This window comes from Hyperoodon ampullatus (assembly GCF_949752795.1).
Source record: "Hyperoodon ampullatus genome assembly, chromosome: 14".
Lineage (NCBI taxonomy): Eukaryota > Metazoa > Chordata > Mammalia > Artiodactyla > Ziphiidae > Hyperoodon > Hyperoodon ampullatus.
The window spans coordinates 36,811,375-36,838,078 of NC_136927.1; the positions used below are offsets into that span (position 1 = coordinate 36,811,375).

General features: G+C 37.1%; 1 protein-coding gene across 1 annotated transcript; it reads left to right on the forward strand.

The window, feature by feature from the left end:
- Positions 1-2,917: 2,917 nt before the first annotated feature.
- On the forward strand, positions 2,918-26,704 carry CCP110 (centriolar coiled-coil protein 110; the record flags this gene model as incomplete). Its single annotated transcript, XM_079719615.1, has 15 exons — positions 2,918-2,940; positions 5,321-5,476; positions 8,924-9,052; positions 12,212-13,862; positions 15,858-15,988; positions 16,828-17,005; positions 17,564-17,703; positions 17,953-18,069; positions 18,405-18,506; positions 18,694-18,810; positions 22,057-22,130; positions 22,906-22,968; positions 23,643-23,702; positions 24,189-24,274; positions 26,652-26,704. Exons 2-15 carry the CDS (start codon positions 5,336-5,338, stop codon positions 26,702-26,704), a joined length of 3,042 nt encoding a protein of 1,013 aa, XP_079575741.1. The 5' UTR covers positions 2,918-2,940; positions 5,321-5,335.

Consider the following 26,704-nt stretch of genomic DNA (forward strand, 5'->3'; position numbering starts at 1 on the left):
TAAGAGGCAGTAAGAGAGGCAGAAAGTAAGGCCGATTTAGGAAATGGAAAGTGGCTAGCTGTTAAATCATATTTTGGAAATGTCAACAAAAAATTGGCAGTTGCCATCTGCCTCTATAAGGATTAAGTTACTAGCCACTGCAGCCACTGACCTTCAACACACCCTGAAAGGAGTTCAGGGAGATAGTTAGATATTCTCGGAAGATTTTATGAGCCCAATTCTTGCATCTCCTCATATCTAGGAAAGCACTAAAATCGTTAACAGTGACATCTGCTCCTGTGACTAGCAGCAGGCCTCTGCCAAAATGTGTGCTTGATTGCACGGATCCCCCTTCACTAAAACTATATATAATACTGGCCCTTCCTCTTCCCCCCTTCCTCTTCAGAGCAGTTTCTCAGAGCTATCTGAAATGCTGTCTCCTGGGCTATAGCCCTCATTTTGCCCCAAATAAAACTTAACTCACAACTCTTATGTTGTGCTTTTTTTTTTTTTTCAGTTGACAAAAAGCTGGTAACATGTTTCGACAGAGAACTTTGGCAAAACATTCTGAGCTTTGCCTGCCATCTTGAACCTGTTAAGTACCTTTCTTGGAGCTATTTTCCCACTGATTTGCAAGCGGGTATGGATGTGTTGAAGCTTAGAGTTGGCATCTAGGATTCAGTTATTTTTTATTTACAGAGAAAAAAATTTTGGTGACCGTTGTATGTATTACAACGATTATACAGAAAGAAGTTATCTCTATACAGGTAAGTGAAAAATAGCAGTTTCAAGGAATATTTCAGAGGACTTCAGACCTGAGGAGCGTTCTTAATGAAATAAGGTTTGCGAGCTGGCAGTGAAGACTACGCCTCCCAGCTTGCACCGCGCCTCCCGGAAGTACTACGCCCTCCATCGCTGGGCCTGGACGCGTACTCAGGCGCGCAAAGCACCTCGGGTATTGTAGTTTTCTGGAGGCCAAACCGGTCCAACGACCCGGAAGCAACCACCGGAAGTGCCGGCCCTAAGAGGTGGAGTCCGGGCGGCGGCGGCGGCGGCGGTTGCCAGGAGCCCGCGTTGCCGCCTGAGCACCGTAATATGGCGGGGAGGAGGAGGAGGAGGCGGCGGTGGATGGAGCTGCTCTCAGTCAGTACCAATTGAGCAGTTTGTTTCCTGCCAAGGCCCGGAGCGAGGAGAGGAAAGCTGCCGCGGCCGTGGGAGAACAGGTGTGTGCGTGAGAGGGGCCTTGACTCAGCGGGTCCGGCTGCGAGGCCGCAGGGCGGGCGGAATTGGCGCGCTGAGTATCTGAGGGCGGGCTCTGCACGGAACCCGAGCGAAGGTGCCGGGCTCCTGGGCCTCGAGCCTCTGGAAAGGCTTCGGGTGGGCGGAGGCGGATATCCCGGGGGCCGGCGGCACCGGGCGCGGAGGTGATGCTCAGATGCTGGCACCGTCTGGTGGGTGTTCGGGATGGAGCCTTATGGAGTTGGGGGAGGTGGGCTTGGGGCGCTAGGGTGAGGGCAGAGGGTCCCCAGTAAATAAACTCGGGCCAGACCCTAGGAACCATCTCCCGTTGATAAAAGTGGTTGGGCCGTTTTTTTTCTGGCGAGGGGAGCGTCCCTAGGGTGTGCCCTGGCCATTTCTGAACGGCAGTTACCACCAAGCAAAGACCCTAGGAGCGCTGTTTACCCTGCCTTTGCGATTCTCTGGGGGCAGAAGCATGAAGAATAAAAGGAAATTCTCTTTATTACCCATGATGCTACTGGGTAGTTCCCACCCTTTGCTTCTATCTGGTTATAATGCCAGTTCCCTACCCCTCAGTTTAGGCAAATGGCAGGCGCCTAGAGATTGATTTAGTGGGGAGGGGTCTGGACACAGCAAAATGAGGAAGCTGTTGTCCCCCTTTCCACGTTTTTAAGTTAAATTGAATCTTACCAGGACCCAAGAACTGTCGCTACCCTCCAGGAGTTCATAAACTAGTGAAAAAAAATCATAGTCATCATCATCCTCTGAAATAAAAGTCGCTCCCATTTATTGATGCTTTCTGCATATCCTACAGTATACTAATGAATCCTCACAGAATCTCTTTGAGACAGATACTCTTGATTATCCCTATTTTACAAATGAGGAAACTGAGACAGAGATGGTAAGTGAATTGCCAAGAACATAGAGCTAGTGTGTGTGCCTGAATAAGACCCTTCCCCTTTATTGCCTCTACAGGAAGTTTGTTTTTAGGATGACTGATGGGTAAACAACCAGCTAACAACTGAAAACAAGGCAAGATGTGTTCTGTACTTTTACCATTCCCTTCAGTGACATTTCTGATAGAGCACTGGTGAGGAGTAGGTAGCAGAATCATGAGTCTATGGGGTTTGCAAAGAGGCTCATTTGGAGAAGGTTCGTCGTCTAAATGGAGAAGACAGGGCATGTCTGAATTTGATGCAGCCAACAAATTATTAATTCAAGTGGACCAGTAATGCCTGCTGGTAAAGTATGGGGCAGCAGATTTGTGGTTGGAGTGGACTTCTAGTCAAGGCTCCCTTAAAATAAAACCCTGCTGACAGAGGTAATTGTGGCGTGAGAAGCGAAGTGCCCTCTTGCTTAATCATATAAGATACAGACGCTCGCTTTGTAAGTGGTTGCCTTTGCAGTTTAGAGGTACCACTTTCTCTGAGAAAAGGGTCATCTATGAAAGTCATTCTCAAAATTCCATTCTTCCTTGCTAGCTTCTTTGCTGTGTAGTCCACTGTCTTCTTTTTTCTGGTTTACGTTATTGTTTGAGCTAATTATCCTAATTTATTTATTCAATATTTTTATGAAGTGCCTACTGTGTGCAGACACTGTCCTATGTAATGGGGATTCAGTGGTGAGCAAGACTGAGAAGGTACCTGTGCTTATGGAGCTTACATTTTGGTGGAGGAAGAAAGACAAAAACCAAGGAAATAAACAAGATAATTTCAGATAGTGGTAAGTGCTATGAAAATTGGGAAACAGCAGGGTAGTGTGATAGTGAATGACACAGGGTTAATTTAGTTGGGATAATCAGGGACGGCCTCAGAAGAGGAGACCTCCAAGCTGAGACTAAAGGATGAGAATGATCCAGTCATGCTCTAGGGTCACTTGGCAATTTCCATAATCATCATATTAGACTTGAATTTGGATGTTTAATACCTTATTATAGGCTATAAGTTATGCTGTAATAATAATATATTGCTGTATGTATGCAATATGTATGACAAACATATACTGTTTAAGGGATGTGAATTTAACTTTCTGAAGCAATGAGGCATATTTTTTATATGATGTTGTTGAAAGAAATATAAAACTTTTGCCATAAAGATATTTTATTTCCTTAAATTTCCCAGACCTTCTTTGCTTTGCTTGTGTGTCCATTGGAAGTATATTACATTAATTGTATGAGTAATCTGTTTTGGTTTCTTGTAATGCTGGATGCATGGGTTGTGTTAAAAAAATCTTTTGAAGTATTTTAGTAGAAATGGGGTCATTCGAATTTCTCATATCTTAGCTTATGCCTATTTTGATTGTTAAGATATCATACTGTGGGTTGAAGTCTAGATTAAAAAAGGAGGCCTTGCTATGGTTATCATGCAGTTAAGGTGTTATGTTTTTTACTTTTGCTTGTCTTATGAATATAAGTTTGCAAAATAATCTCATTTACACTCTAGAGAAACATTTCTTTGAAATTAAACTCAGTTTGCATAAATGAATGTAGAAATAATTAGAATTGATGGGATGGTAGGAAGAAGTCTTGCTATTAATAAGACTACCAGTTGGTCAAAAGCAGCAATATATCTTTTTCCTAATCTAATCATAATTTTGAATATGATTTTTCTTCATTTCTAACTGTGATATTATTTGTTCCTGATACGTTAGCGTACTAAATTTTTAAGTACCTTGAGGCTTAGGGCAGTATCGTATTGTATCTTATTTCATGTTTGCATATCCCACGTCATGAATTGAATTTCCCTTCCCTCTCTCTTTTTTCTTTGTTAATTAATTGTTTTAAAATGAACACTTAAAGAAGCATTATTGTATTAGTTTTTCTGTTTTCACAGATCATATCGCTGTTGGTTATGTGTCCAGTGATATTTCTCTTTTCCTTTCCCTTGTTTATATAAAGGAAACAATGCCAGACATAATGCTATGGAAACAGGGAATCAAATATTTAACACTTGCTAGATGAATGAATTTGGTATTTAAATAACCCTTCCTTTTACCTTGTATTTTCATAGCCACCATCACAGTTTCCCAGAAATTGTGAAATTACTGGACTGATTATTTTAAGTGGTTTGGTGATGGTTCCACTTTTTAACAGTAAAGTAGAATTAATATGAGAGCCAGTAGATTCTGTTTTCCACTTCCTACTGATTTGGTCAGTTATCATGGAGTCAAATTATATTCTTAAGATATGCAAGTAATAGACTTTGGACTCCATGGTAGAAAAAAGAACTTTTGAAAGTAAATACCAGTTTTTATTTAACTAGCCCTTTTGTCTTTTTTTTTTTGGCTACAAAAGCATTCCTACCTTTGTATTATTTAGGGTTTTTTAAAAAATAAATAAACCGTGGTACACATTTTTGTGGTTAGATTTCTTTCTTATTTTATTTTTATTTTCTTTATTTATTTTGGCTGCGTTGGGTCTTTATTGCCGCGTGCGGGCTTTCTCTAGCTATGGCGAGCTGGGACTACCCTTCGTTGCGGTGTGCGGGCTTTTCATTGTGGTGGCTTCCTCTTGTTGCAGAGCACAGGCTCTAGGCATGCGGGCTCAGTAGTTGTGGCTTGCGGGCTCTAGAGCACAGGCTCAGTAGTTGTGGCGTACGGGCTTAGTTGATGATCCATGGCATGTGGGATCTTCCCGGACCAGGGCTCGAACCTGTGTCCCCTGCATTGGCAGATGGATTCTTAATCACTACGCCACCAGGGAAGTCCTATTTAGTTTTCCTTGTGATGTGTAGATAAGTCCTCCTGAAGAAAAGATAATATTATGTTTTACAACTGAAGTTAGTTAGGTTGTGTAGAACTTTGTTTCCTTTCAGAAGGTTTCATTGCTGAGTTCTTAGTACTTTTCTAAATTAATCACATTTAAAGATTGATTATGTACAAATCTTCAGAAATATTTAGTATATGAAGCAAGGCTTGACTCGACAGGGTCTTGAGGTGCTTTCCTATACCCAAGAATTAGCTCCTGATCAGTGAAACAATTCTGGGAAAGCCAGTTCTAGGAATTGTGAATTCTAGGAATATTTCAGTGCCCTACAAATTTGCCAAATAAATTAAGATCTATTTTTGTCAGCACATTAAAAATGGCTTTTTTTCTCTCTTGTAGTGTGATTGTGGGAAGATGGAAGAGTATGAGAAGTTCTGTGAGAAAATTCTTGCCAGAATCCAAGAAGCATCACTGTCCACAGAGAGCTTTCTACCTGTCCAGTCTGAAAGCATCTCACTTATTCGCTTCCATGGAGTGGCTGTGCTTTCTCCACTGGTAAGTGTTTTTGATTTTAAATAATCTTTTTTTCTATAGTGAACTACTAAGGTAGTTCACAGAAAAACAAAAGAAAGGCTGGCTTATAAATATCAAAAAGATGCCTGACCCTTTTCATAAGTAAAGAAATTCAAATGAGTTAGCATTTGGTTTTGTTTGTTTGTTTGGTTTTTGCTTTTTCTTTTACATATTTGATTGGCAACAGTCTGATAGGACCTAGTATTTCTTAGCTTGTGGGGAGGAGGCACTTAAAATGCACTTTTGCTGAGAGAATCGGTTGATTTTATTTTATTTTATTTTATTTATTTATTTATTTGCGGTACGCGGGCCTCTCACTGTTGTGGCCTGTCCCGTTGTGGAGCACAGGCTCTGGACGCGCAGGCTCAGCGGCCATGGCTTATGGGCCTAGCCGCTCCGCGGTATGTGGGATCTTCCCGGACCGGGGCACGAACCCGTGTCCCCTGCATCGGCAGGCGGACTCTCAACCACTGCGCCACCAGGGAAGCCCTGATTTTATTTTTTGATGAGCAGTTTGGTAGTGTTTATCAGAATTTAAAAGTGTATATAACCTTTGACTCAGCAATTCCATTTTGGGGAATATCTTACAATTATACTTATCCATGTGCCTGAAGAAGTATGTGTAAGGTTATAGGAGCATTGTTTAAAACAGCAAAAGATTGATGAACAACCTAAATGTCCGTCAGTACTGGACTAGTTTAACTAACTGGTCCACTTTATAGTCTCATTAAAATGAGTACAGTAGATCTTAATGTGTGGGCATGGAAGGATCTTCACAAGGTACTGTAAATCACTGGACACAGCATGCTCTCAGAGGCAGTATAGAGTAGTAGTTAAAAGCCTGGCTCTGGATCCTTCTGGCCTGGATTCAGAATATTGCTCTGCCACTTAACCTGCTGTGTGAACTTGCAGGTCCATTTTCTTTATCTGTTAAATGAGGATAAAAAATAGTGCCTACCTCATTGGGCTGTTTTGAGGAAAACGAACTAATACATTTAAAATGCTTAGAACACTACCTAGATCATAGTAGGTACTCAATATATGCTAACTATTTGGGTTTCTAGATAAGACTTATCTTCTTTCTCTGGGGAGGAGTGAGGGAATATCGGATGAGAGGGAAGACACACTTTTCGTCGTGTTTCCCTTTGATACTGATTGAATATTTTATAAATGTATGTGACGTTATTTCAAATCAGAAAACTAATATTACTGAAAGAGAGTTTTAAATTTATTTCTTTTTGTATAGCAGGATTTAAAAGGTCAATATTTTCTGCCAACTTTTTGTAATGAAATTTTCAACCATACAGAAAAGTTGAAAGGATAGTTCAGTGACTACCCACATATCTACCATTTAGATTCAACAGTTTTTAACATTTTTGCTGTCTTTGCTTTATTGTGTTATTTGCTTTATTTAAAACTTTTTTTGTTTTATTGCTGAGCCATTTGAAAATTACAGATACATGACACTTCACCCCTAAATATTTTGGTATACAGTTTCTAAAAATAAGGATACTCTGCTACATAAAACTCCAATATCATATCACACTTTATGAAAATTAATAATAATTTTAATAGTATCTAATATTCTGTTTATATTCAGATTTCTCTATTTGTGCTCAAAATGTCTTTTATAACTTTTTTTTCTTGTCTGGATCCAATCAGAGTTCACAAATACCATTCACTTGTTATGTTTTTTAATGTCTTTGACATAGAACAGTTCCTTAATTTCTTTTTTTTTTTTTTTTTTTTTTGCCTTACATGGGCCTCTCACTGTTGTGGCCTCTCCCGTTGCGGAGCACAGGCTCCGGACGCGCAGGCTCAGTGACCATGGCTCACGGGCCCAGCCGCTCCGCGGCATGTGGGATCTTCCCGGACCAGGGCACGAACCCGTGTCCCCTGCATCGGCAGGTGGACTCTCAACCACTGTGCCACCAGAGAAGCCCAGTTCCTTAATTTCTTTAAAAAATTGTTTTTTATGATAGTGAATTTTTAAAGAGATCTCACAGAATACCTTATATTTTGGATTTGTCTAATTGTTTCCTCATGATGACATTTAACTTACCCTCTAGTCCCTGTAGTTCCTATAAACTGGAAATTAGCCTAATAGTTTGGTTAGAGTCAGGTTAAACATTTTTAGCAAGAATTCTTTGGAGATGATGCCATGTACTTCATATTAAATTAAATCAGAAGTTACATAATGTGTAGTTGTTTGTCTATTAGTAATGTGTAGTTTGAACACTTGCTTCTACAGTGGTGACTGCCATATGACTCTAAAGGTATACATTTTCTTTTCTCTTTTTGATTAGCAAGTAAACTGGAATGATTCTTTGGTACCATGCAAATAAGAAAAGGTTTTAAAACATTTTTATCAGCTACTTGATGACATATTGCTTGATTAGTTTAATATAGACCAAAATGTCTGGGCCTTGTTGTTTAGGGTCTACGACTTCATCAGTTACTTATTTATAAGCAAAATCTAATGCTTCTGGAACTTAATCCATGTTTTTAGGTTGTATTTGATAGTCAAATACTGCAACTTTGAAATAATTTTTTATGATGTGTTTTCTTTTTGCATAAATCTAAAATAAGTCTTGACTCCTTAACATAGTGACTAAACTTCCCAGGACTTAATAATAAAGACTTAAATCCACTAAAAAAAAATAGTGCTTGGAAGCCTTCAATTTTTTCAGTACATTACATTTTTATTGGAGGTTACAATGACGTGGAACCAAATATGTGTTCTGATTTTGTACGCAAATAAAACATTATCTGTTTCTTTTATCATTAAACCTTTGGACATTTTCTTGAGGTAGCAAAGAGGTGAAATGCATACCGGATTAGCAGATTAGAAACTAAAGAATCTAACTGAACCAGTGAAGTAAGACATTACCAAATGAAAATCTCAACAATAGCCAATAGGGTTAATTTTATCTTTCACTTCAGAGCATTTGATAAGTGAACAGTTTTTTTTTCTTTCAACTTTTTTTTTCAATTGAGAATAATTACTTACAGTAAAATGCACAGGTCTTAAGTGTTAAAGTTCCATGAATGCTGGGGACTTCCCTGGTGGCCTAGTGGTTAAGACTCTGTGCTCCCAATTCAGGGGGCATGGGTTCAATCCTTGGTCAGGGAACTAAGATCACATATGCAACACAGTGCGACCAAAAAAAAAAAAGCAAAAAAAGCAGTCCCATGAGTTCTGATATATGGCATCCATTTATAACTCACATCCACACAACATTTTCATCACCACAGAAAAATTTCATATGCTCCATCCCAGTCATCACCCCCAACCACTGTTCAGATTTCTTTCACTATAGATAGTTTTACCTGTTGCACACATTTTAAATCATTCTGGTTCAAAACTACCTGATTTTATGATATTTTTACATTTATGAGAAATAATTACATATTTATGATGTTTTTCAGCTTAATATTGAGAAAAGAAAGGAAATGCAACAAGAAAAGCAGAAAGCACTTGATGTAGAAGGAAGAAAGCAGGTTAACAGGAATAGAGCTTTACTGACACGTGTCCAGGAGATTCTTGAAAATGTTCAGGTGTGTAATTTAAGCTCTTTTAAATTATAATTAAGAAATCATGAGTTAAGCATTGATGATAATTTTTCAGAAATAAATTTGCCTTAGTAGTTAATTACCAATATACTGTTAAGCTTGAGAAGCTTCACAATTTGTGATATTCCATTTCAGTTACTCCAAAGAAAATTCACTTGCTTGTTAGTGGTGCTCAGTACTTGAATCAGAGGGTACTTAGACAATGGACCCATACACTGAGTATAATTGCTTGTTGTCTGTGTCTTATGACTCTAAAAACATTGAATTCTCAGTGACAAAATGATAGAATTGGCCATTGTAGTTTACCTCTGAACTAATCAGACTATTGACTCAATGACCTTATTCTCATTCTCTGCTAAAGTAAATAACTGTCCCCAATGTTTTTTCTGGTGAAAATTCTGCTCTTAGATATACAAATGCAATTTAGATTAGATAATAGAATTGCCTAGATGCATCTTAGATACAAATTGAAACTATTTAAACAACACATCTATACCTTTGCAATGATTTTTATTTAATTTAAATTTGTATAAACAATGTGTTTTAAGGTCTGGATCATTTCATACTAAAAACAGTGAATTAGATAAAACAAATAATTTCTGCCTTATATAACCCTGTTTCGCTGGTTACATCTTTTAATTTTTTTTAATAATCTTAGGGGTTTGTGGTTTGTGTAATTCATGCTAGATGATTTATGTACAATGACCCTTAGGATATTTCCCACTAACTACTACCTTCATTTCTCTGTGGGTAGTAGATTTTAATTTGTAAAGTATAATTACTGCTCATATTGAGTTTAAAAAATGTAGTGAGTAGCACAATAAAGGTGGGTTTTTTATTTATTAGATATTTCCTATTATTGGAACAAAAATGGCATATCATTCTTGGTCCACTGAGGGAATTTATCAAATGTACTACTAATGAGTTTATTGTTGAGTTTAAAGACTTTCTCTGCTTAATAGAACATGTACAGTGTTGAACTATAGAGTAATGAATTAATTATGCAGATAGAGAAATTTTATATAGTACAAATAGATTTCTAAGGTCTGTTTTACCTGTAAAACCTATGATTCTGATAGATTTTGTTGTTGTTATTTAAATTGTCTAACCAAAGGCTTTTTTAGTGATGTACAAAAAGCATGGCTGCTGAATATCACAAATATGAAATGTTTAGCTATTTTGAGGAAATAATTTATTTTACTTAAACCTGCGAGCATGTGTCATGAGTATGTATCCCTTTTGTTTTATTTCGATCGTGAGGTTGTGATCAAGTAGATCTTGTTGTACTGTTTATTGTGTAGTACCTGGAAATCATTACATGTCTTGGGATTTGTAAGGTAAAATAGGAGTGCCATATTGCCTAAGAAAAAAAACACATACAAAACAACCTAAAAATCTTTTAAAATTCAGGATTCTGGAGTATATTCATATGATAATATGATAATGATTTCTGCCAGTTTCATACATGCTTGTATAATGTTTAGAAAACATCCTAGTTCACTTTTTGTTCTTTTGTAAAGTCGAATTATTTAGATACAAAATGTAATTTTATTGTTTTCTGTTGGATCTTTTGTGTATACAATTGTTTTCATCTTTATTAAATTTTTAACTTATTTTGCTTGTTCAAAAACTCATTAACAGGTTGCTGTTTTATTTTTTTATTTTTTATAAATTTATTTATTTATTTTTGGCTGTGTTGGGTCTTCGTTTCTGTGCGAGGGCTTTCTCTAGTTGCGGCGAGTGGGGGCCACTCTTCATCGTGGTGCACGGGCCTCTCACTGTTGCGGCCTCTCCTGTTGCGGAGCTCCGCGGCATGTGGGATCCTCCCAGACCAGGGCTTGAACCCGTGTCCCCTGCATTGGCAGGCAGATTCTCAACCACTGCGCCATCAGGGAAGCCCCCAGGTGGCTGTTTTAAATGATCATCCAGTTAATCAAATTGAAATTTGCCTTAATCAGGTTTTAAGTTGAAGTTTTTCTTATTTTTTAAGTATTAAGCTAGATGGCTGACCTTTCATTTACCACAAATTTGTCTCATCATATAGAAGGATTTTAGTTAAAATTTGGAGTAAGCGTATGGGAGGCAGGAGTCTCGGTACTGAATTATTTTTTTGCTTAATCAGTGTCCTGGGCAAGTTAGTCCTTGTTAAAGAGGAATCATCTATGTAAGAAATTTAATTACTTGCTATTTATCTTACACATTGTTATCCCTAGATGATAGTTCTCATAGGAGGAGCAGTTGGTGATGTTAATAACATATAACCAGAAGAAAGTTGAGGAAAATGCTTCTATTCCAAGATTAAATTGCACATGAGTATATAAATATATATGTGTGTGTATATATATGCACATATGTTCATATTTGTATCAGATTAGATAAGTGACTTTTTTCTTTTCTTTCTTTCTTTCTTTTTTTTTTTTTGTTTTTTGCGGTACACGGGCCTCTCACTGTTGTGGCCTCTCCCATTGCGGAGCACAGGCTCCGGACGCGCAGGCTCAGTGGCCATGGCTCATGGGCCCAGCCGCTCCGTGGCATGTGGGGTCTTCCCGGACCAGGGCACGAATCCGTGTCCCCTGCATCGGCAGGCTGACTCTCAACCACTGAGCCACCAGGGAAGCCCCTCTTTCTTTCTTTCTTTATTTTTGGCTGCACCTGGCAGCATGTGGGATCTTTGTTCCCCGACCAGGGACCGAACCCGTGCCCCCTGCAGTGGAAGTGCAGAGTCTTAACCACTGGACCGTGAGGGAATTCTCTTTTAATCTGTTAATAAATAGGCCGGGATGACCAGTAGATGCTTTTTATAGTAATTTGAGCTCCATGTGATATAGAATACCATAGAAAAGGTCATCTGTGTTTTTATTTATGTTTTCAAATATTAGAACTCTGACTCTTCAGTTTCAGTTTCACTTTAGAAAACAATGAAATCAAAGGCTTTTTGTGTAGTGAGGAAATATTACTTTTTATTTCTTAAATTTATTTTTATTTGTTTATTTATTTATTTTTTGGCTGAGCCACACGGCATGTGAAATTAGTTCCCCGAGCAGGGATCGAAACCTGTGCCCCCTGCAGTGGAAGTACAGAATCCTAACCAATGGACCACCAGGGAATTCCTGGAAATAATAATTTTTAAATTTCCTTTTTCAGGTTAGAAAAGCACCTAATGCCTGTGATTTTGATCAGTGGGAGACTGAAACAGTTTACTCTAATTCAGAAGTCAGAAACTTGAATGCTCCTGCTACACTTCCAAATATCTTGCCAAGCCCTACTGAACACTCTACTTTAGCAAAGTTTGAAAAGATAACTAGAATTTTGCCATTGAATACTGAGGACCAATTTAAATCTAATGGGATAGACTTAGCTAGGGACTCAGAAGAATTCAGTTATCTGAAGCAATGTGATAGTTCAAATATTAGCCACACAGAAAACGAAGCTTCTCTAAAGACCTCCTCAGCAGCTGCACAAGAGCCACTTATTTCTGGTGGTCTCTTTCCAACAAATGAAGAACAAGATCCATCACTTTTGGGGGAAGTTACTCCCGATCCCTACATAATGAGTCTTCAGAAGCTGATGAAAAAGTCAAAGGAATATATAGAAAGAGAGCAATCTAGACACAGTCTGAGAAGTAGTGCAAAGAGGAGTGTTAATGAGAGTTATTCAGACAAAGAAAATGATGCTGTTAAAGTGACTGACTGTGAAAAGGAGAAGGCCCAGTTGATGGGCAAGCCCTGTGGTTCAGTTATTCCTGACAAACCAAGCCTTAACAAATCAAATGTTCTCCTCCAAGGTGCTTCCACTCAAGCAAGCAGTGTGAATACATCCATTTTAGGTAGCTTTTCTAAAGTGGACATACCTATACCAACTGGCCATTCTACTGTTTTAGATCCTGATTCTGATTTTAAACGCATTCCCACTTTTGTTACTGAAAATAATGTTATCAAAAGTCTCACTGGTTCATATGCCAAATTACCTAGCCCAGAGCCAAGCCTAAGTCCTAAAATGCATCGAAGGTGTTCTAGGCCATCATCGGCATGTCATATACTTATAAATAATCCAATAAATGCTTGTGAATTAAGTCCTAAAGGAAAAGAACAGGGAGTAGACTTAGTTGTTCAAGAAACTGATGAAAAAACAAATGTACCTGAAACTGTGCCAGAGTTACCAATTGATTTAGCAGGAGTTTGTTCAAGCAAGGTTTATGTCAGTAAAAATACATCTGAAGCCATACAGGAAATGGTTTTAGGTAAATCAAATCAGGTATGTCAATCTTCAGGAAGTCAATTAGAAAATAAAGTTATTCATGGACTTGCTATCATGGAAGGTCAGTTAACATCTGATGGGAGAGGACCACAGAAAATGGACAGTACATGTACTGCAGTGGAAAGATTGCATGAGCCATATGCCACCAGTCAGTGTATAGTGAGTCAAAACTTTGGAACTGTGAGTGGACTCAAGGCAGCCAATGTGTTAGAGAAAAACTCGTGCAATTTCCAAATGGGACTGAATAAGTCTTACGACGTAAAAAACCCATCTCCTTTACTGATGCAAAACCAGAATACCAGACAGCATATGGACACCCCTACAGCGTCCTGTGGAAGTGAACAATTTTTGGATAACAGTTTTGAGAAAGTTAAACGGAGACTTGATTTAGATCTCGATAATTTGCAAAAAGAAAACTGGCCTTATGTCATAACAACTGGAATAGCTGAACAGGAAAGGCAACATTTGCCAGAAAAAAGATACTCTAAGGGGTCTGTCTACATCAACAAGAATAAAATATTAGAAAGTAGTTCCAAAGGTAAGAAAGCTTCGAAGTGTTTAATATCTGCCAAGCAGGTGGCATCTCTATTTAATACCTTTAATTGACAATTAATAATTGTCAGAATAATAATAATTGCAGAATAATTATAATTGTCTTCATCTGTTCATTTATCAGAGAGCATCATTAGCTACAGTTTACTGCCATTTGATAGGCTTTCTTAAAGGATTTTCCTATTTAATTTATGAATCTTTCACAATCCATTTGGTATTATAGAGAATATTGTTAATGACTGGAGGAAAAAGTTCTTGCATGAAACATCACTCATAGTTTTAATCCAGTATATTGCTATGATATCTTCCTTTTGGACTGTGGTTTCTAATATTTTCATCAGTTTGCCCTTTCATTTGTAATGAGATCTTCATGTAGTTGGCCCTTTAGTAAACACTTTAACACTAAATTATTAGAGAAGATATCACAAATAAGGCTCTGTGAGTAGTGTTTCAAGAGTGGTGTCTTTATTAATGAAAATTATTTCAAATTTCTGTTGCATCTAGTGTTATATTAACAGTAACTTGTTAAAACATGTCTTCTTTATTACTCCCTACTTTGTTGTCATGGCTCATAATTCTTCATTACTGATGTGGAAGACATATAAATCAAGTAAATTAAGTTTTTAGACACAGACATTTCAACTCTAATGTGATATGTATCCTCCTGAAAAAAAACTTCATATTCTGTAAAATTGCACACTAAAAGTAACAAGGTTTATAGGAAAAATAGGGTTGGGTTGGGGCAGACTACATAATACCTGTGCGACTTTATAAGCACTCTAAGAAAAACAGTTGATATCTGAGGAGCCAGCTTGGCTTCTCCAAGTAGATGCCATAGCAGGCTAGAAGCTGTCTCGGTGAGTACCAAAAGTACACAGACTGACCAAGTGGCAGTTCTGGCAGTGCGTTCACAAGAGGAAGGCCAGTGCGTGTGAGATGAGGCCAGGCATGGAGGCAGCCGGCTTGCTATCAGTGGGCAAGGGCGGCAGTGCATTGTGCCGAGAGCTGCCCGTAGCTTGGCTGCTTGCCTTGGGCACACCTCCCAGAGAGGGATCCCCTGGACAGGCACTCATTTATAAAGTTTTTAAGGTAGAGCTGAATGGACTCCAGTTGTTGGCTGAGTGGTTGAGTGGAGGGCCTTTTCCTTTCTTGCTGAACGTTACAATTCAACTGCTTTTCCGGCCCCCCCGCCTATAAAAAAATTGCACGTGAACAACTGCAGGTTGTTGTAGCTGAATAAAATGTATTTAGGAACAAATTATCAGAATACCATGGCAGGTAGGACCAATATAATGTGCTTATCTTCAATGAAGATCATTGACTATGTATTTGGAAAGAAGGATTCTTTGAATTTAGTTGAATTATAATGGATTCCTAAATATCTATGTGCTACATCTGTGTAATACTTGATATTTCAACATTTCAAAGTGTCACACCACTTTCTATTCAGTAAGTTGCGTAGTCATACTGATTTCATAAATTTTTTAATTAGTAATTAAAATATCTAGAATTTTAATATCCAATATTTTTTGGAGCCTCAAGCTGAGTAGCTTTATACTGTCAAAGCAACATTTATTTTAAAAAAGTAAAACAAAGCAAAAGTAGAAGCTACAATACCAGAGACCCTGGAGAAGGACAAGAGTAAAGAAAATAAATGGAGGTGAGACGCACATGAGAACCACATTGTGAAGTTAATTGGAGTAAAGAGAATTGGACGGAACACATAGTCTTGGCTTCATCAGTTCAGATCATGATGGGATCTGTCGAACAAGTGGGTTGAGGTGATGAGATACAGACCGTTAGCGTGAAATGAGAGGAGGGCAAAAGAGAATGTGATTCAAAGTGGGGACCTGGCTATATCTTGATTGTACTAGGTCAGATCCAGGAATACTCTCTGGTCAGAAGCGTAATTTAAATTGATGTTATAAAACATCAGATATTACTAAATTTTCTAAATTTGAGGGGACATGTTTCTTTTCAGAAGGCGAGGAGATACTAAAAAGCAAGATGTTAGCTTTCGAAGAAATGCGGAAGAGACTAGAAGAGCAGCATGCCCAGCAGTTATCGCTACTCATAGCTGAGCAGGAAAGGGAACAGGAGAGACTGCAAAAGGTGAGGAATTAAAATGTAGGGATATAGGGCTGGTGAGTGGAGTTTTTGGTCATGTATAGGATACTCATAATTGTTACCCTTGTATATCTTAAATCTAAGGGGGTCATTGATTTTCATACATGGAGAGTATTTTTTTTTTTTGGATTTTAAAAAAAAAGTGACTTTGGAATTATCAGTTTTTTTTAACATCTTTATTGGAATATAATTGCTTTACAATGGTGTGTTAGTTTCTGCTTTATAACAAAGTGAATCAGCTATACATATACACATATCCCCATATCTCTTCCCTCTTGCGTCTCCCTCCCTCCCACCCTCCCTATCCCACCCCTCTAGGTTGTCACAAAGCACCGAGCTGATCTCTCTGTGCTATGCGGCTGCTTCCCACTAGCTATTGGTTTTATATTTGGTGGTGTATATATGTCCATGCCACTCTCTCACTTTGTCCCAGCTTACCCTTCCCCTCCCCGTGTCATGGAGAGTATTTTTATTGCCAAAATGTGAGTTAAAATATTTTGATCCTTATCTAAAAATAAATGCATAATTTATCAAAAGGATACTTAATTGAATCCTTGATTCAAAATTTGTAATATTTTTAAAAGGTATTTTATAAGTAGATGCTGAAATATGCATTCTGTAAGAGTATATCATAAGAGGAAAGACACTTTTTTAAGATTATCACATTTTAAAATCAATTCAATTGTCAATTTTATTTGAGGGAGGAGAACCTGAAATAAATAATAATTTGCTGATAATCATACATACTTTTAGCTGAGCCTAAAATACTATTTGGAGATGTAATTAAAAGAGCTACCATATTATAATAAACTGTTAATCTACAGGAAATAGAAGAACGGGAGAAAATGTTAAAAGAGAAGAAGGTGATTACAGCAGAAGCCTCTGAATTGGACATTAGCAATGCTGTGGACTTAGAATGGAGAAAGATAAGTGACTCTGGTTTACTAGAAACAATGCTGTCTCAAGTGGACTCACTCCATACTTCAAATTCAAATAGTGCTGGTAAATACTAAAAAAAGTCCTTTTCCATTTGAAAAAATTATCCTATAGTAAGATATTTTATTTGGCACACTTTAAAATTGTACCTCCTTTCTATAAGTCATTCCACATCCAACCCACTGCTATTTGCCAGCTGCTTAGAAACTGGTGAAAAATGAAATGATAGCAGCAGATCAAAGACCAGTGAGCAAGTTCACGAGAAAAGCCACCTTAGCAAGGAAAATATCAGGAAATTTGACTCAGAGCCTGGTCTTTGTTCATTCAAGTAGCAGGTGATATTCTTCAAGTGATAACACAGTTTGCTATCTCCTGAGTGATCTTGAGTTACATCTAATTACCCAGTCCCAATAAGAGCTTATCTTCACATCTTCAATTATCCTGAGATGCTGTTTGTGTTGAAAAGATCCATCTGGTGCATAAGCTTAAAGTCCATAAATATTTTAAGTCTGCTGTGGATCAGTTTCAGAGTTGTTATTCTTTATGAGTGTCATGTTTATTTGGATGTTCTGTGTATTCTAATTATTTGAAATCAAGTATAATACTTTATGTATATTTCTCAAGGTTTCACAAGTTCTGCCCTACAGCACAGCTTTGGTTCTGCAAGTGAAGTACCATTCTACCTCTGGGGATCATCAACTAGTGGCTTGACCAAACTCTCAGTAACAAGACCTTTTGGAAGGGCCAAAACTAAATGGTCTCAGGTGGGCAAACTTAAAGATATATGCATGCATGTCTGTCTATATCTTTTCTAAAGAGCTATGTTATCTTAGGTTGTACAAATGAGGCATAAATATTTTGCAATACATCAAAAGCTTAGCTTTTATTAAAGATTAAACGACACAGAGTAAACACATATAGAAGTATTTAGTTCATTGTAATAGATTAAGAAAAACAATCTTGAGTATAATGCTCAGATTATTAAAATGTTGTGTCTATCTTATTTCTTCTAGGTTTTCAGTGCGGAAGTACAAGCAAAATTTAACAAAGTAACTGCAGTAGCAAAAGGATTTCTCACTCGTAGGCTCATGCAGACAGATAAGTTGAAACAACTTCGACAAACTGTAAAAGTAAGAGGATTGTGTAAATTGTATTACATTTCTGTCTCAGTTTCTATCAGTGTTGTGACAGCTGAGTTGACAAATTAGTTCAGAACTTAGGCAGATCAAACATTTTTTAGTCACATAATATAGGCTGTTTTAGAAATTGATTAATCTCATTCAGATAATTTTTAAAAATATGTAAAGGAAGTAGTTTGTGCATTTTTTTTCTCACTTTAAAGTGAGGGCTGTATGACTTCTGATGTAATAGTTTTGTGTTCTTCATTTCGTTTGAGAAAAAGAACAAAAGGAAACTCCAGTGATCATGAAATCTTTCTAGAAAAATGAAGGAGCATTTCTTTCAGGATACTATGGAATTCATAAGAAGTTTTCAGTTGGAAGCACCATTAAAGAGAGGTGTTGTTTCAGCACAAGATGCTTCTCTTCAGGAACGAGTGTTAGCTCAGGTAATGCATGTATCCTCAAGGCTCTTAGGAAATGGAAATGTTTTATTTCTCTGCCTTCACTGAACCACTGAAAGTAGGTTTCAATGAAAACTTTAACCTTTTTCTCTAAATAAGAGCATACGTAATACTACTGACCTCTAACCTCATCTTTTTAAATGGGTATAATATTTTCTTCTTTTGAACTTAGTTGCGAGCTGCCCTGTATGGTATTCATGACATATTCTTTGTAATGGATGCAGCTGAAAGAATGTCTATTCTACATCATGATCGAGAAGTTCGCAAAGAGAAAATGCTCAGGCAAATGGTATGTTACATGACTTTTAAACTAGTGAGTGAAAAAAACCCTCTATTTCTTTTACACTCACAGATTATTTCTGTTACCAAATGTGTGGGTTTTCCCCCAACACCAGATCTCTGACACCAGCTGGGTGTCCTACAGTTCAATTCAGTTCTGATACCATCTACGTGGAGTTAGTATCAGATCCTACATGTTAAGGAGGCAGTCTTATGAGACTGCCCCCACTTCAGATGCCAATCTCATTAAATAAATCTTTAGGAAAAAATAGGAAAGAATTTTTGTACTTGTTTAGATATATTAATTATACATGTTAATTCAAGGTTTAAGTATATTTTATTAATAATTATGTTGCTTCTGACCAACTGGCTATAAAGTGGGGTTCCCATGACTCCCTCCTCGGGTTTGAAAATTTTTCTATAATGGTTCACAGAACTCAGGGAAACATTTGCTTACATTTAATGGTTTATTATATAATAAAGGGTACAGTAACAGATACAGATGAACAGCCAGATAGAGAGATGCATAGGGTGAGGTGTGGAAGGGTCCTGAGAGCAGGAGCTTCTGTCCTGTGGAGGGTGTGTGCCACCTTCCCAGCATGTGGATGTGTATTTTAGGGTTTTTATGGAGGCTTCATCACGTAGGCATGATTGATTATTGACTCAATCTCTAGCCTCTGTCCTGTCCCCCGAGGATAGGGGGTGAGGCTTAAAGTTTCAAGGTTGTAATCGCGCTTGGTCTTTCTGGTGACTAGCCCTCATTCAGAGCCCACCAAAAGTTGTCTTATTAGAACAAAAGATACTTTGGGGAATTTCCCTGGCTGTCCAGTGGTTAAGGCTCGGTGCTTTCACTGTCGGGGCCCGGGTTCAAAAGAATTGCTTCTATCACCCGGGAAATTTCAAGGGATTTAGGAGCTCAGTGTCAGGAACCAAAGTCAAAAATCAAGCATTAGAACAAAAGATGCTCCTATCACTCAGGAGATTTGATTTAAAGGGTTTTAGGCGCTTTGTGTCAGGAACTGGGGTCAAAGACCAAATATTAATAGGAACCAGGGGCAGATCAATCGATTGATTGATCTATCTATAATTACTTCACATTGAGGTTCTTCTGGATTTGGCATAATTGATACTAAATATCATTCTTTATTGACTTTAGCAGCCATCCTACAATTCTCTTTTTTTTTTTTTAATATTTATTTATTTCTGGCTGAGTTGGGTCTTCATTGCTGTGCACAGGCTTTCTCTAGTTGCGGCGAGCGGGGGCTACTCTTTTTTTTTTTTTGGTGGTATGTGGGCCTCTCACTGTTCTGGCCTCTCCCATTGCGGAGCACAGGCTCCAGACGTGCAGGCTCAGCGGCCATGGCTCACGGGCCCAGCCGCTCCGCGGCATGTGGGATCTTCCCGGACCGGGGCACGAACCCATGTCCCCTGCATCGGCAGGCGGACTCTCAACCACTGCACCACCAGGGAAGCCCGGGGGGCTACTCTTTGTTGTGGTGCACGGGCTTCTCATTGTGGGGCTTCTCTTCTTGCGGAGCACAGGCTCTAGGCGTGCGGGCTTCAGTAGTTGTGGCTCGCGGGCTCCAGAGCGCAGGCTCAGCAGTTGCGGCGCACAGGCCTAGTTGCTCTGCGGCACATGGGATCCTCCCGGACCAGGGCCCAAACCCGCGTCCCCCGCATTGGCAGGCGGACTCCCAACCACTGCGCCACCAGGGAAGCCCCCATCCTACAGTTCTTAAAACAGGTAGTTCCCAATAATATTTAAATCTGTAGACAAATTTAAAAGAAATTGGCAAGAATTACATACTGTTTTTGTGATTAGATTTTTGAGTTAAGTGTTGAATATTACTTGGATGACTCATAAAAAACTGTCCGCTGCTCCTGATTGAATTTCCTTGAAACTGTCATGTACATTTTACCTCTTTTGGAAATCAGAGTTAGAAAAGAGGCTCCAAATTAATTTGAAATAGAGTTGATCCTTGAACAACGTGGAGGCTTAGGGGTGGCCCACAGTCAGAAATCTCAGTATAACTTCTGACTCCCCAACAATTTAATTACTAATAGTCTACTGTTGACCAGAAGTCTTACCAATAACATAAACAGTCAATTTACACATATTTTGTATGTTATATGTATTATATACTGTATCCTTAAAATAAGTTAGAGAAAAGAAAATATTAAGAAAATCATAAAGAAGAGAAAATACATTTATAGTACTGTACTGTATTTATCAATACCATAATTTATGTTGTCTGTTTATAAGATGAACCGTGTCTGTTAAGTACCTACATCAATATTGTCTTATATGATACAAAACACTGTAGATGTTATATGTATTACTAACATTAGACATCAAAAATGAAAAGATAAAAAAAAAAGATAATGTGAAAAACAAGTTCACATTTATTTACAGGTATAACAATTCATGCATTGATAATGAGGAAGCAGCAATATGTTTGATTTATGGGAACCTAGTGTAATCAATATGATTGCTTCACAGTAGCCTAGCCTGTACACTAAGGAATAAATTGTTATAATCATGGCATACAGTGTTGTCATATTCATAATACAATATTGGAAACAGTGTTACATTAAAAAAAAAAAACCACGTACCTGTGATGATAGGCTGTAGTTGAGAGGAGAGGGAGAGGGAGGCAGAGAGAGAGAGAAAGAGCGAGAGGCCTGCATACTGTATGGTAATGTAACTCTTTGAAAGCAGTTATAAAACAGTAAGAGAACTAACACATTAATTTTATATTAAATATCACTCACCTTATGCTTATGTAAGGATAGACTAGTATATACATATATTTTATGCATTCATGACATAAATTTTTTTTTTCATATTTCTAGGTTATGTGGTTCATCTGTGAGTTTTTTAAAGTTGTCATAAATCTCCAAAAAATTTTCCAATATATTTGTTGAAAAAAAATCTGCATGTAAGTCACCTGTGCATTTCAAATCTGTGTTGTTCAAGGGTCAACTGTATATCAGAGTGTTGGAGATCTGTGGTTTGAATCAATGATCTTAGTGTGGTTGGCAAAAGAAAAACAAGCCAAATTTATACTATTTCGTTGGGAAAAATAATTTTAATTATTTAATTAAAAAAATTAGACTGCTTCAATTGTAAAGACTAAGTTAAAGTTCAAAATGCCAGTAAGAGAAGCTTTTCCATGCAATTTGAGATCATCCAATACTATACTTTAGTGGTATTACTGGTACCTCTAGAGCTTTATGTTACTTTTGTATTTTAAAGGATAAAATGAAAAGTCCACGAGTGGCTCTTTCAGCTGCAACACAGAAGTCTCTTGATAGGAAGAAGTACATGAAGTAAGTTTTTTTCATGTCTTGTCATATTCTAATTTAAATATTATCAAGCCAATTAATTTTAAGCAACTGTTGGTTTGTGTATTCAAATTAGAAATAAAGAATTGTTAACTCTTCTGCAGCTGAGGTGATAGAAATCCCTTTATATAAATAGTTTTATTAAGATCAGGTGGTAAAATCTGATTTTATCTTTAGATAAATGTATTAACTAATAAATTTGTCAACGTTCACCTTGTGTAATTGATAGCTAATCAAGTAATCTTAAAAATACTTGATCCTTATATTCAGTGTTAATTTTATATCTTTTTTTTTTTTTTTTTTTGGGTTCACGGGCCTCTCACTGTTGTGGCCTCTCCCGTTGTGGAGCACAGGCTCCGGACGCACAGGCTCAGTGGCCATGGCTCACGGGTCCAGCCGCTCCGCGGCATGTGGGATCTTCCCGGACCGGGGCATGAACCCGTGTCGCCTGCATAGGCAGGCGGACTCTCAACCACTGCACCACCAGGGAAGCCCAATTTTATATCTTTTAAATATATATTTTTCAAATATCCTAAAGACTTCATAGCAGGAAAAACTTAATGCAAATAATATTCTGAAACTATCCTATTAAAACTCTTCTTTCTTGAAATTTGTCTTTAGTATGCTTATTACAGGTCTTTCAGTAGTGCACCAACTTTGAAATGATGATTTGTTTCTGTCATGTATCACATTTGTAATCATGTGTTTTCCCCCTTTCTAAATATATTATTTGTGTGTCCTTATTTTTATATTGTGTTAGAGCTGCAGAAATGGGAATGCCAAATAAGAAATTTCTGGTTAAGCAAAATCCTTCTGAAACAAGGTGAGAAAAATCACTTAGTCTCAGTAAGAGGCTATTTTTTAACTTTTAAGGAAAAGGAAATCTTGTAAATCCCAAGCTTGTTTTTTTGTTGGCTTTGTTCTACTTTACATCAGTAAATCTCTCCCTGTTGGGGTGGAGGGTCACAGAGTCAGAATCCATAGTAACACCTGGTCTATACGTGGTCATGTGCCAGACCAGATGTTCCTGGAGCTTTCTGTAGGACATGCTATCTCTGATGGAAATTTGAGCCCCATATGTCCTGAGTTCAGTCTGCAGTCCAAGGGGTCTTTGATACTTACTTGAAAACCTTAGAAAGCTAGCTTAATGTTTCTGACGTGTTTTCTGCTCTTACAAGAGTGATGTTTTGTTTCTCAGATGTTTGAAAGGAAAAATTCCTTCTGTAAAGTACATAAATAAATTATATAAAAGCACAAGGATTAATACTTGTGTTAGACATCTCTTTCCTGATAAAAAAACCGAGGTTTGTTCTCTTGGTGAGCAAATAAGCACCATATTAATGCACTTTAATCAATTTGTTTTGCATTGTGATAATGAATAGGCCAAATCGTTGCATCGTTGACTTCTGCCTCACTGTTTCTTTCATCTGTTGAAAGAAAGTGGGGGAAAAACTGAATTTATCCTATGAATTAATTTTTTATTTACCTTGTCAACAGAGTCCTTCAGCCAAATCAAGGACAGAATGCACCTGTTCATAGGCTACTGAGTAGACAAGGGTAAGAATTCAACACACATGGGTATTTAAAAATATTCAAATCAAGATTAGCTTTGAGAGGGATTAGCTTTTTATATAAAGGATAACTATTTTCAAATGTGATCTTTTTATAGTATTAGGAAGAGCTTTTAACGTTTTTTTCAAAGATAACCCTTTGATGTACTGTTGTGTATTATATTTTAATTATCATCTTATGTTGGTGTGTTTTTACTTTTCATTTCATACCATTTTGCTCATTAAATAATGTAAACATCCACACAGTAAGTTCAACATCACCAAAGTGTTTCTCCAACAAAGCATAAGTCATGGTTATAGTCTCCTGATGAAGGGAAAGCTATAGTTTCTTTACTGGGCGCATGCATGAGACTTAATTCTTTTCAAGCTTATTTGTGCTTTGAACTGTTGATGCAGTATGGTTGCTTTTTTTGAATGTTGAACATTTAGAACTTAACGCAAGTGACTTATTAATTTTTTTATATTCAATTAGAACCCCTAAGACATCAGTGAAGGGGGTTGTGCAAAATAGACAGAAGTCTTCACAGAGCAGAGTGCCTAACAGAGCGCCTGTTTCAGGTGTGTAGCAAACGAATTCCTGAAACCCATTCAATAGAAAGACGTGCACAAGCTGCCCCATGACCCAGGCCATACCAGCGGGATAGAGTGTCTTTCCTTGCCACCATAATTTTGGCATATTCACCGTCATTCCTACTAGTGATCATTTGTATTAGTATTTTGCGGCAGTCAGGAGATCTTAGTGAAACTGTGGTTCCAATCTTGATTTCTGTAAATTCCATGGAGACACTATGTATTTTTTAATCTGAAAACTTTGTAGAATTATACATGCTTAACTCAGAAAAGTTTTTATAAATGTGTAAAATATAATGATCTGATGTCTAAATCTGTGCATGTCTATTCAGCTTTGGGGAAGTGTATCACCCAGGAATATTTGTATCTGCACATAAGGGGAAGAATTTCTCTCTGACCACGAGGTCACATGTGAATATGCCAAATGGGAGGGGGTGAAGTCTTAATCTTTTGCTCAAGAAGAAGCTTGAGCTAAATTTCTCTTTATGTTCATTATTTGAGAATTATTTAAGGGCTAAGCCAATAAGTGTATTTTAAAATCCTATGTATGGTGGCAAAAAGACAAATCCAGTGTTGAGCTAATGCAAAACCCTTAAGCTAATGTTTTAATATTTTTTAGGTGTCTTTGTTAAGACACTGTGATAACTCACCAAAAATTATGTGATCCATTAAAAATACTTGCAAAATGCTTTGCTTTAACTAGACTGCTTTCTAAACATTTAAAAGAAACCTAATCACCAGGCAATTAAAATTAAATCTTTAATCAATTCTAGTCTTCTCATTAATACACCATTAGTCATATTTTAGAGCTTTTATTACTAAGTAATTTTCTCCAAATTAGGAGGGAATAAGCAACATACATTTTTTCATGTTATTGACATAAGTTCAAAGAGGGAACAAGATATTGATCACAACTTTGAATTGATTGCTCACCTTTTGCATGTATATATAGTGAGTTTAATTCATAATGTTGAATATATAGAGGATAATTTAAAAGGTCATCTTTTGGAATTCACTGTGAGTGACAGTCAATGGAGTTGTTCTAAAGGGGATTACAGAGCTGAAAATCCTGCTTATTCCAGAGGTAGAATCAGCTAGTTTGAAAGATAACCATTTGGAAGAGCTCAGACCAAACATCAGACCTGTTGCTTGTGAAGTTACATGGAATTTTAAGACATTTTCAATTTTTTCTCATGTTAGTGTTATATATTGTAATAAATCCTAGCTAGTTGGCAAATCATTGAGGAATTAGTATTGTTTTGCCTAATGTTGTCTATTGCCAGAGTGACTACTCTCCATATTCTTTTCTCATGCATTTCATCTCCACTATTTGTCACTTGTGAATCTATAAGTAAAATAGCAACTACTGTTTCTATTCAGTAATACGCAACAGTATAAAGGATGAATAGGAAGTCATTGCAGTTAATGTGTACAATGAAGTTTACTATTTAGAACTATTGTGGTTTAATTGAATTGCAACATAATTATTAATAAAAATGTACTTAACCCTTGAATTAACATGTATAATTAATATGTATTTAAACAAGTACAAAAATTCTTTCCTGTTTTTTCCTAAAGATTTATTTATACATGAGTGCATATTTAGACAATTGAAAAAGACTAAAGAATTTTATCCTTTTACATAAACTGAAAATTTGGCTTAGTGAAACTAAGATAGTAGTAGACTAAAATTCTACTATGAATCTCAACACAGGGATCCATAGTCGCTTTTGAAAAGATTATTCTTTCCTCCTTAAATTTTTAATGGCCTGGATTATGTTTCAAACAAATTTGAAATTATGCTTTGATATGACCTACATGGAGGACAAACCTTTTATTAAGCATTTTATAGAAAACTCATTTTTATGTCGATAGACTATCATATTCTTAGACTGAAGTACAATTCTAAGGCGTTAAAGTTTGCTGCAAAGCAATTAAAGTTGTTTATAGTTTGTAGAAACTAAATTGCAGTCTCTGATCTCATATATGTTTTAAAACATTCATTTGATGTCTTGTGCTTGACTTAAGAGTTTATAGTGAAATTCAGAAACTGCTAATTAAAGCAGAGTAGGAGGTAGTAATGCAAAATGTTTAAGTAAAACAATGAATCAGGTAGAACTGGGTTCTCAGAGTTTCTACTTCTAGCTCTGTTACTTATACAGGTGACTTACTCTCCTATGTCTCAGTTTTATTATTGTTAAAATAGTAGTAACAATTTTGACCTTGTGATTATTTTACCTAAGGATTAAATATAATAATGTGTTTTGCTTAGCTCAGTGCTTGGTACATAGTGAGCACTCATTAAATGGTATCATTACAGAAAAACTAACATTGAGAAATAATAATAGTTTTGCTCTATTTTTAGGAGTATATGCAGGAAAAATCCAAAGAAAGCAGCCAAATGTTGCGACAACTTAA